General features: G+C 47.5%; 1 protein-coding gene across 1 annotated transcript in view; it reads left to right on the forward strand.

Annotated features, from left to right (window-relative positions):
* Positions 1–257: 257 nt before the first annotated feature.
* The window catches only part of LOC306663490 (putative selection and upkeep of intraepithelial T-cells protein 1 homolog), a gene marked incomplete at both ends in the record, with an annotated part of 31,192 nt that continues 19,284 nt past the window's right edge, over positions 258–12,165 (forward strand). The window contains 4 exons of the mRNA XM_079143809.1: positions 258–591; positions 6,011–6,124; positions 9,153–9,290; positions 9,338–9,358. Coding sequence (XP_078999935.1) covers positions 258–591; positions 6,011–6,124; positions 9,153–9,290; positions 9,338–9,358 — 607 coding nt within the window. The remainder of the gene's footprint in view (positions 592–6,010; positions 6,125–9,152; positions 9,291–9,337; positions 9,359–12,165) is intronic.

Here is a 12,165-nt window from a genome sequence, read left to right on the forward strand (position 1 = left end):
AACATTTGCAGGTTCTGTGAGGCAGCAAGTGATGCACAGGAATTTGGATTCAGTTCCTAGCCAAGGGGAAGCACGCTTGCCATAGGGACCATGGCTGTGCAGCCTGTCCTCCCATCTGGGTTACCTCCTTTACCCACCTTGATCATTAGCCGTGTGTATCTGAGCTGGCCCGCTGCTCCCATCAGACCCCACAGCCACGCCTGCCAGCCCTCGGCCACGATGCTGTATCTTCCTTCTCTCCAGGGCAATTCCAGGTCATGGGACCTCGCTCACCAGTCATCGCCATGGTGGGAGCAGAGGCCGTGTTCCCCTGCCACCTCAGCCCCTCCACGGATGCCCAGCACATGGAGGTCAGGTGGTTCCACAGCAACGACTCGGGCCTGGTGCACTACTACAGGGACTCCCAGGACTACCTGGAGCAGCAGCGGCCTGAGTACCGCGGGAGGACGGAACTCCTGAGGGAGAACATCACCAGCGGGCAGGTGGCCCTGAGGCTCCGCCCCATCCGCCCTGCAGATGGAGGGGACTACAGGTGTTTATTTGTAAGCTCCACCTACCACAATGAAGCACAGTTCCATGTGGAGGTCACAGGTGAGCCTCTGGAGTGGAAGCGGATTCAGCTTGTATTATTGTGCTGTTTTATCCAGGGTCAGATAGATGCCATCGTGTATGTACAGAGTTTGGTGAACCTGCGCCAATACTATACACATAATGCCAAGAGTGTGAGAGAAGTGAGGCTCTGTCTTCATCTTCTTTAGGTTTTAACAGGAGTGTATTCACATCTCTTCATGGTCAACAGAATTCAAGGGGGGGAAAAGAGGGATTCCATCAAGCCTCATTTCTGACACGCCCCAGAAGCCCATAGCCTGGCTTTCAAACCAAGAGGAGCTGGAGAAAGGAGCAGGGAGACTCTGCAGCCCTCCCCAAGACCTGGGCTCCGTGCCCCTTGCTCCCATCCGCACTGGGCGCCATCCTGGCAGGTCTGAAGCGGAGTTTACTTGGGTCCGCACAGGTGCATGCCCTTCTGTATCACTTCTGCCCAGGTATGAGCCCCAGGAAAGTGTCCATAACGAATTACCCGAACAAACTTGCTTGAAGTGACCAAAATTGTTTATTCATTATGCTTTATTTACATTTCTGGAGGCCTTCAGTTCACATCGAGGGGTTGGGGTCATGCCCCCCTCTTGTCCAGCTCTTGGCCCCCACTGTCCCTTGGCTTCTAGCTTCACCACCCAATCTCAAGCCCCAATCTGCATGACTGACGTCTCTGTGTCACTGGGTCCAGTTTTTTCCTCCTGTTAAAAGTCTCCAGTTACAACACCCCATTTGTGTACAATGAATCAAAATGCAGTCTATAAAAAATTAAAAAATAAAAAATAAAATAAATAAATAAAATCTCCAGTCATATGGGATCAAGATCCACCATAACCCAGTTTAACCTAGCTTTTGCCAATTATATCTGCAAAGTTCATATTTCCAAATAATGTCACATTCACATCCCAAAGTCAGGTTGAGGACTTGAGCATGTTGTCTTCATAAGAGGTAGAATTCTATTCACAACAGGGTGCGTTGACCTCAGTAAATTCATTTGTATTTTGTCATCTGTGTGAGCTGAGATTCAGATCATTCGCTGACCTACAAACCGAGTGTCCCTTCGCAGTTTCCTACCTCAATGCAGGGGTGACAGAGCACAGGTCTGCGGCAGTGGCTGACCCTCAGCGGGTCCATGGGCTTCATCTTGACTTGCGTCCACCCATGGCAGGGACTCCATCTTTCCCACCACGGATGATTCCAAGTCTCCCTGTGCTGTAGCCCTAGGGGAGAGGAAGCGGGAGGAGTGTGCTCCTCCTTAGAAACAGTCCAGAGCACACACGGTTGGCACTCAGCCCCTGTGGGAAGCTTCAGGCCACTCCGAGCTCCAAGGGGGCTGGGGCACATGGCCTCCTGAGTGGCTCCTGCCACAGCTGAGACTTGCATTGCCCCAGGTGTGTGCCTTCCAGAGCAGTGGCTGCTGGGGGCAAACTGCTTTTCACATTTAAACTTAATTGACACTATGCGAAATGCAAGTCAGTTCCTCAGGTGAGACAAGCCCATTCAGGTGCTTTGCAGCCACGTGCCCCAAGGGTGTTGGGACAGGCTGATTGATGGATGGCCCTGACAATGTCTCGGGAAGCATAGCAGTGAGCTCCCCTGAGAAGGAGCGAGGATGGAGGCTTGGAGGCCAGATGTGGGACTCCCTCTTGGTCCTCAGCACCACCGAGGACGACTTCACAGGCTGCTCCTGGGTTGATAACATGTTTAGTATCCAATTTTCAAAATAAATGGATAAAATGTTTAGTATGGTTTCAAAGGGTGGAGAGGAAAAATAACACAGCTGCTTTTTCCCGTGCCCACACGTGAAACGTGGACACGGTTGATTTACTTTAATCCCCCCTGAAGTCCTTTGTGGTCGGTATTTATTCATTGATTCATTGATAGATTTGAGCCCCATCCCCAGTGTGCAGACTGACCAGCCGACCTAAGTTCCCACCCACTGGACATGGCTCTGACCTGAGGAAGCCGTCTGCCTCTCTTCACTTTCCAGGCTCAGGTTCGACGCCTCGCATTCATATTGAACATGATGATGCCGCCGGCCTGAAGCTGACCTGCACCTCCACAGGGTGGTACCCGGAGCCCGAGGTGCACTGGGGGGGACTCTCTGGAGCAGCACCTGGCCCCCACCTCAGAAACAAAGACAACAGATGAAGTTGGCTTGTTCCATGTGCAAACGTCCATCACACTGGACAGGAGCTGGAGGGCAAACGTGTCCTGCTTTATCAGGAACCCCGTCCTCAGCACACAGAAGGGAGTCCACATCTCCGTAGCAGGTCAGTCCCCTCTGGGTCACACACTTGAGGTCTGGCCATTCAGAGAGAGGGTGTGGCTAGCAAAGACCTGCTGTAGACAACCCAGAAAGACAAGGCCATTCAGCAGTCTGCAACTCCTCCCATGCAGAGAGCTGGGGAGATGCATCTTCCGTCCTGTTTTACATTTCTCTCCATGGCAAAGAAATGCCATTGGTTTAGTTTACAAAAACAAGAATGCCAGGGCTGGGGAGATAGCTCAGTGGGTAGAGTGCTTGCCTCTCAAGCACAAGGCCCTGAGTTCGATTCCCCAGCACCGCAAAAAAAAAAAAAGAATGCCTGCCTATGCAGGGGCGTTCAGAGTGTGATGCAGCATTGCAGGACACTGGCAATGCTGTCCTCTAACCACCTCGCTCCACCGCCAGGGGAAACCACTGCCAACAGCTGCCGTCCAGTAGGCATCTGATGAGTTCAGTGGGATCCGGGCTGTGAGGCTTTCCAGCTTTGCAGGCTTGGTGAGAGTGACCTTCCTGTTCCCAGTGCCCAGGTGTTAGGTGGAAGTAATCAAAGGGTCCACCCTGTGAAGTGTGAAGAGGATTAGCTGATGCGATCCATGCTATGCTCACCCACAGCAATGTTCAGGCATGAGGTTTGCCCAGATGGTTCCTGCAAAATCCTTTAATTGAGAACGTCTGTATTTGAGGCCTTGCGGTCTGCAGATGGGGCTCCTGAGGTCTCTGCTGCTTTGGCACCGCTTCTGCTACCTCCTCTCCGCCCACCTGCAGGTCCTCATCAGGGCTCTGCAGTCCACCTGTTCCCTCTTCCTCCCATAACAAGCTGTGTGCCACTTGTGCAGGTCCTGACCCTGGTGTCCTCCCTTTGGGGAGCCACCCCTGAGGTGCTCACTCACCTGTGTGTGATTTTGGTCATTGTGGGAGTGTACGCCCACGGAAGACACCGCAGCTCGCTTTCATATCCCTCTTCTTTAGCAAAGGACTAAGTCACAATATATTGTGGGGCAATTGACAAAGGAGCGTTTGCATGAACTTTTGGTCAACACTGTTTTGTGCTTAGTTTGGGAAGTCACAATTGTTTGAAAAGCTAGAACTTGAAGTTGGAAGCATGAAAAAGACAAGCACTAAAGTCAGAGAAGTCAATTATGTCTTTAAAAAATATTAATCTTAAAAACAAATTCAGAGGAGAGCAAATGGATGGAGCCTCCTCCTTAGAATCATACGGTGGAGAAAGGAACGGACCTTTAACAGGAAACCATGAGCTGGGGCTGAGAACAGCACAAACTATAGTCATGCAGTTTTCAAAAACTAAAATGCAGAAGATGAAAAGAAAATAATATAGTTCTTCATATTTATATTTTGAAAGCAATTAATGTATAAGTAATAGCTTCACAGTTGATTAACATAAGCTTTTGCTAAGATTTTGGATAAAGGTAATCCCTCAGCAAAAGTGTCCTTAAGGCCTGTTTTTTCAAATTTGTTCCAATAAGTTGTACATGACCATAGAATGCATTTATGCATTTTGATAAATCATACATAAGTGGAGTATAATTTCTCATTTTTCTGATTGTACCCATTGTAGGATCACTGTTTTTGAACCAATGTTATTAAGTAAAAGGTGTTGGCAGTAAAGGTCCAGTCTGTAAGTTAGGATAGGTCACTTTTCAATATGCATAGCATTGTAAAGTGATTGCCACAATCAAGCTAATTAACATTTTCATTGACTCGCATATTCATCACCTTTGTGTATTTCTGGGGAGAACATTAGTGATGTACTCCCTATGGAATTCCAAGTACACAGTGCATTGTTATTGATCATAGTCCCTGAGTGAGTGTCCTCAACGCCTCTTTTGAACCAACATTGTTGAAATATTTGCACAATAGTCACTGCAGGCTATTTGAATTGCTGGCCATGGACATCCCAGAAGAGGCCCTAAGGAGAAGTAGACTTCTGTGCCTAGACCCTTTACCAGAAAACCCATTTGACTTGTTATCCCACACCATCACAATCCCTCCCGTAATCTCAGAGAAGCTCCCAGGACTCTGCGTTGTCTTTAGGAGCACGAGTATGTATATGTAACAATTGCATAGAGAGGACTTGTGACAAAGTCCCTTAGGATGATCTAGTAGATAGAGAGGGAGAAGTGGACGGAAGGAGAAATGTGTTGCTTTTGAGGATATTACTTATTACAAAATAATTCCAAGTCACAAAAACAGGGATGCTAATGTTAGCTAAATAATTATGGAAAGGTTGGTCAATGGGTACAAAGTCAGAAAGAAGGAATTTGTCTCCATGTTCTATTGTCCAGTAGAGATGATAGATAATGATGATAGTTCAAAAAAGGTTTTTAAAAAGAACAATTCACATGATAAAACCTTTGTATTTGATTTTTAATATTTTCTACACTTAGAATAATTGTTAAAGAACACGAATAGCTTTCAAATTGAAACAAAGTTATTTTTTTATCATAAAATATTTCAAAATGAAGTAAAGAGAATATAGAAAACCATATATCCCATATTTGCTTCATTTAAAATAAATTCTGTTTTAATAAATCAATCATTACAGGTGCAGATGAAAAGTTAAAGGAAGAGTTTTTGTATGTTTTCACCCAAAAGAAATACTATTTGAAGAGATACAAATGTCAACCCAACTTGAACACTATACAATGTATACGTGTTCCAAAACATCACAAGACCACAAAATGTACACATTTGTATGTGTCAGTTTTAAAAAGTTGCTGAGTACATAGGCATCTGATGAATTGGTTTTGTATCTTCAACAGTTTTTAACATTTTTTATGACTTTTAAATTAAATCCTCTGGAGGCAGCAGGGCAGCAGGAATCTCTTCAGGTTTCCTGATTCCTCAGGATTACCAGGAGGGGCAACCAGACTGGGAAACTCTGCCCTTCCTGACAGTGTCCCAGAGGACTCCTGGGGAACCATCTGCAGCCAGCTGGCTGTGGTCTCTCTCCAGGACCTGAGAGAGGTGTGGGCTGGCTGTGGTCTCCCAGGACCTGAGAGAGGTGGGGGCTGGCTGTGGTCTCCCAGGACCTGAGAGAGGTGGGGGCTGGCTGTGGTCTCCCAGGACCTGAGAGAGGTGGGGGCTGGCTGCGGTATCGGGACCTGAGACAGGCGCCCTGTTTTTCAGAGGCCGTGTTCCCCAGCTCCTGCACCTGGATGGTGGTGCTGGCTGTGCTTGTCTCCGTCCTGGTCCTCATTGCAGCCGTCGTTGCTGTGCTCCTGCTCACCAGGAAAGACAAAGGTGAGTGGGTACTGACCGAAGGACTGCTTGTGGAAGATGTGCAAAACAGTCAGGAGCAGATGAGAGGTGGTCTTCAGAATTAAAACGGAGAAAGAGTGACCTGAACAGGGAAAAGAATTTGTCTTCACACTTCTGGCCTGCATCTTTCTCAGAGGACAGGTTTTCTGGTTGAGGCAGCTACCTCATCAAGAGAAAGATATGCATGTTTGTGGGCTTCTTTTCAGATCTTAAACAGGTGCATTTAGGAACTGGAACCCCCTGTGTGTGTATGTATGTATGTACTATCTATCTATGTATCTATCTATGTATCTATGTATCTATGTATCTATCTATCTATCTATCTATCTATCTATCTATCTATCTATCTATCTATCTATCCATCCATCCATCAGCTCTCCATCTGTCTATCCATCTGTCCAGAGATGACCAAAGGCTGTGGCACTTTCTCCTAGCAGAACTCCTTGGTCAGCTCTAGGCCATCTTCTCCTGTCCTCAGAGTGCAGGTGTTTCCTACCTTAAAAGGTGCATTCTGGACCAGGCTCAGATGACTCCTCTGTGAACACAGTCCCAGGGATTTTGACAGATTTAAACTGCACCCAGGCCAGGGCTGCCTGCGCCTACCTCTTCCCAGCTGCCCAAGGAAGCATCTCCTGAGAGATTCATTTCCGGGCCCTGGATTTTCACTCCAGATGGGCAGTTCTGGGTTGAAGCCCACTCTGGGACACCTGGGTAGCCCAGAGAACTGTCCAGGATGGACGCCATTTGCACATGTGGTGTCAGCAGTGCTGGGCAGTGAAGAGGAAATGCTTCTCTGCAACAGAACCACTCCTGTGGGCCTGGGAGGCTGCTGGGCTTTACCTGTCTGGCCTCCCAGCGTGGAAGGATTCCCTCCGTCAGCGTCAGTCCAGTGACGTAGCCCGCCCTGTGCATCCCTCCCATAGGACCAGGGTGTGTCTCGCTGAGAGTTCTCTGGGGACGGATGCTCCCCCAGGCCAGTACCCTGAGAGCCGTCTACACAATTCACCTCCCCAACTCCTGCAAGGCCAGTAGTCAGAGAAGGCGAACAGAAACCAAGGTGTGGGGGACCCCAGCCCTGACCTCATGCCAAGGCAGCCTCCAGCCCTGCGGGGACGTGGGCACACCCCCACGGGGCACACCCGGCCTCTGATGTCACTAGTGTGTGACCCTAAGAAGACGGGGTGTCTAATGTGGAGACATTGTCTAAGGACCAAAAAATAGTATTTGGAGGGTAGAACATAATACAATAGCAAAATATCAGAAATATTGGGTATTGAGCAAAGAATTCGACAACTTGGCTGATTATTTGGAAAATTTTTCAAAATGTATTATTGTGAGGTCACTAATCATCATTTATCCCAAAACATCCCATTCAAATTACAGTCTTCACCTTTTCCCTTTTGTATTGTTTTATTTTTAGTCAATAACTATATTAGCTTGAACTGACTACGAAAAAATGATCAAATGGTGTGTGTGAGTGTGTGCGTGTCCCCTTGTTAGGAACATATATCCAAAACAATTTTTTATCTAAATAAGCTCTTCTCTTAAATACATTGTTTGGGTGTATGTATACATCTTGTCCAACTCAAACAAAATTAAACCTGAAAGTATGTGTCGTAGGTTCATAACACTGATTTATGTGTAAAGGAGAAAAATAGGAACATACGTTCTCATTAACTTGATTCTGCACAAACCAAACTTGAAGAAAGTAGAGAGGCTTCTGGCGTAGGGGTAGGGTAGCTGGGGACAGGTGGGAGGGAACCTCGCAAAGTGTACCTTACTATATATGGCTGTGATCTGGGAGGCATGCACATGTATCGCCTATTGAAAACAAGCGGAAATAAAATTTAGAAATAAAAAAGAATGATTTGAGCCAGTTGTGGGTCCAGTTACTGGGGAGGATGGCTAGACCAACCTGGCCACACAGTGAGACCCCCAAGTCAAAAATGACTGATTTATCAAGAGGCATCCACATTCATGCTGAAGCGTGGGCGTTTATTCGTTAGCGTACATTTATTGAGAGGCATGCATGTGTCAAGGTGTCTGGAGAAGTTAAGGGCAGAGGCAACACAGGTGTGACTCTAGTCCCTGTGAGGAAGTAAATGTTCCTCATTTCTAGACTTCCTGGTCCCTGATGTGAGGTCCCCCCAGGGATGCTGCTGTGGTTGGGACCTAGTCTGGTTTCCACCAGGAGCCCTGCGTTCATCTTGGTCCCCAGGGTTGTACAACAGAAAGGCAGTGAGACCTCACTGCCACTGGGAGGACCTTCGGTGATGGAGGGTCTGAGGAGGTTCTCACACCGTCCACTGCTAGTTCTTTTGAGAAGGTGGCTGAAGCAGGCCTGGCTCTCCTCCTCTTTCTGTTTTTGCATATTGCTAATGGGGATTGAAATGGCTCCATTTGGTGAAGAGCAGCCTGGCGTGTCCTCACAAAGCTGTGCACAGAATGATCCTAGGACGAAGCACCCCACTCAAGTGCACACCCACAAGAAGGAACCACAGGGGCTCTGCAGTTACTCGCACCTCAGCATCCATGGTGGCATTACTCACCAGAGACACAGGTGTAAGCAGCCCAGACGTCCACTGTCAGATGAATGGATGAGCAAAATGCAGCATATTATTCAGTCACAAAAAATAAGTCATATTCTCTAGTAGAGATTAGTGTGCCTCATTAATATGCAACATTGTCAAAGGTGGAGCTCCAGGAGGAGGAAGTGGATTAGGGAACAGCTGGAGTTGGAGTGGAGGGGTGGGAGTCCCTGGCTAATGGTTAGAGTTTCTCTTTGGTGTGAAGGAAGGACTGGGAAGTGGCGGTCGGAAGCACAGCTGTGTGGATATGGTGGTCATGCACGTCACATGGGTAAAGCACCACAATGTCTGAACCACAGCAGGCAAAGCCCCGTTCCTCTGTAATCGTCTGGCTCGTAGGTGGAAGCCCTGAACTCCACTCCTGGCTCAGAGCCTCACTGTTTTTCTTTGGCCTCTTTTTCTCTGTGCCTTGCTGTCTGTAGATGGGGAGATGGGAAGTGTGGATATTTCAGGGCTCCTTCAACTACAGACAGGATCTCTCTGGGGACCTGACGTCAAATGTAACTGCAAGACCTCTGCAGAGGACCTTGTGAGTCGAAAAGGCAGCTCCCCAGGCCCCAGTGAGTCTTACCAATCAATCTTTTTGTTTTCTTTTTTCTTTTTTCAGGTCTACTCAAGAAGAAGTACGGTGAGTTGGCTTAGTTTTAACTCACAAATCAGCATCCCTCCATTCAGGTGTTCTGGAACACCTTGTCCAGCAGGAAAGATTATGAGAGGTGGGAGAGCTTGGAAAGTTCCAAGGAACTCCATCCATATTAGCAGCAGATCAGGGGAAAGCGTGGGTGAAGATAGCCACCTGCCCAGCTCGACGTGTCCGTGCACAGGCTTCTGGCAACATCTCCAAGACACAGCTGTGCTTTGGCAGTTCCAGAGAACCCAGGCAGAATCACCATATTGCACGCACTGCCTAGCAAGTCATTTGTAAGGACCCCGTAGAGCTTAGGCTTCCCAACTTGGGGGTGTCACAGGTCCGTCTGTTGAAAGTGCAGAGAGCTGAGCCCTATGCCAGCTTCTGACTCTGTAGATCCAGGCTGGTCCTAATAATGAGGACTCTACAGGTAATATGTGATGCTGATACTGTGGGGCCAGGGACCACACTGATGGTTTAGGAAGACATCAAAAAACATTTATACATAAGAATTTCAAGTTTATATATTAAAGTTTGATGCAGGAAAATAGCACACAGTCTGGACACAGGCAGAACAGGTCAAATCCAGCAAGAAGGCAAGCAGTTTCACCTAGCTGTTGGCCTTAAAAATAGAGAATAAGATGTAAGAACCCAGAATAGATTGAGATTTATTTCTGAGATGAAAATCATTTCTTCTACTTTGATTCTAAAATCAAAACAACAATTTTGGAAACTCCAGTTTCCCTCACTTGGTCTATTTGGACCAGGTAAATGCATCTGCTCCAATCCTAAGAAGCACGGTTAAGATGCTGCTGCAAGCGGAGGATGAGGACCCTTGGTCCTGCGCTGTTGCAAAGGCAGCCCTGGCAGAGCAGCTGACCCTGCAGGAGACACTAGGGTTTCAAGGGTAATGCAGTTCTGAGGGAGTTAGAGGGTGGCACCACTGCCCGGTGTCCTAGTCCAGGGCTCTGGAGAGGTGGTGCTGGGCTTGATCAGGAAAGCAGGCCTGCAGGGCAGGCAGAGGTTCCTGACAGTCGGGGTGTGAGTGTGATCTCTGCAGGTCACTTCTCAGGTGACGAGCCCCTCCAGGTGAGTAAACGTGGACCAGAATGATCTGCACTGCCTGAGCTTAGCAACATGATGTTGGGGATAAATCTCATTTGGGTCTTGGCCATTCCTCTACCTTCAACTGTCAAATCCATAGTTAATAATGTCAGAGAAATTATTCTTCAAACAGTTTAAAATCATTCAATAGAAAATGTCTAATGCCTGTGGCAGTGTTTCCCCCTGGAAGTCCCCTAGCCCAGGACTCAGAGACTGCTCTGCTCCTGGTACCACTCTGGGCACAGAGAGGGGGGTCAGGGAAAGGGTGCTCAGGAAAGCCCACCTGACCTATCCCAATCTGGCATGGATGGCAACCACATGTCAAAGAAAACTGGGTCCTATCGACTGTGACTCCTGAGCACAGTCACCTCTGAGCTCATATGCATGAAAAAGGTAAACCCCAACTTACATAAGTCAGAGCTTTGGTGTCTTGTGGAGTAATGAACTGGTAGGATTTTAGACATGTACCTTTTAACTTGGGTACAGATTTGTTTTTAAGATAGTCTCAAAGGACACATGGTGAGTCATTCATAACTTCTAAATTGTGGCTAAAGCATTTGGCCACAATTTAAAGGCCAGGTGTTTTTGAAGGACAGAATGGATGGAGGCAAAGGCTGCATAATACATGGAAATAAATAACAATCGGAAGTTTGGAGTTCTTAGTGTCCCTGACAAGCTTGATCAAGCATCTCTTTGCTTTGTTGGATTATCTCTATTATTCCTTCAAGGTTGTAAATATGACTTTGATTCTGCAGAATGAAAAAAACAAAAACAAAAACAAAAACAACCGGTTGTAGAAATTGGGTAAAGTGCCAAAGAAAGGTTGCAGTAAACCCGTAAAATCCCAGAAGAGAAGCCAATCCAAACACAGAACAGTCCACCATTGAAAGGTCTACCAATGCCCACTGTTGCCATTTCTTATTTCTTGCTCATTATTTTGCTAGTTTTGTTTGCTTACTCCTTTCACTGGGTTTGAGAAGAAGGAAACCTCCCTAAAATGTATGTGAAGTGCCTTCTCTGCATTGCCTCTCTGGGCCTGGAGGATCCTTTCTAACCCAAGCTGAGGTTTAGAATCCTTCCCATGCCCCACACACCAATTACCACGGCAAGAATTGCGTGTATATTGTTAACAAGTTACACCCATGAAGTGCACTTTGCAATGCCCAGGATTTCCTCTAGGTGTGGCCGTGGAGATGGGCTGGCTGTTCCAGGGCATCCTGACTCTTCCACTTTTTCCACACCTACTCCTGCCCAAGACCCTGGGACCCTGTCCCTGTCCCTTAGTGCTCAGGTCTCACAGAACTGGATGAGCCGTGTGTGGAATATCTGAGAGCAAGCCCCACAGAAAAGAGCAGAAACCCGAGGCAGGGGTGGACAGGCCACGGGGCATTGACCCTCCAGATGGTGGTGTCACGGGGAGTTCTTGGTGCTTTGCAGTCCTAGGAACCCCCTGGGGATGATGGGGACACTGCCTCAGCATCTCTTCTGCCTCGTCCTCATTTTATCTCGTCTCTGGCTAATCTTTCACAAAGTCAGGGCTGGAAAGATTGGAGTCAAGACTGCTTCTCTAGCAAGTCTTCCAGACTTTGATAGCTGTGGACTTACCTTTGTTCATCACTTATCTCATTCCATACAGAACAGCTAATGAAGCAGAAAGGTGAGTACAATCTGTTTACATTTTGGAGGCAAACATACTATAGAAA

This window comes from Sciurus vulgaris, assembly GCF_902686455.1.
Source record: "Sciurus vulgaris genome assembly, chromosome: 6".
Taxonomy (NCBI): Eukaryota; Metazoa; Chordata; class Mammalia; order Rodentia; family Sciuridae; genus Sciurus; species Sciurus vulgaris.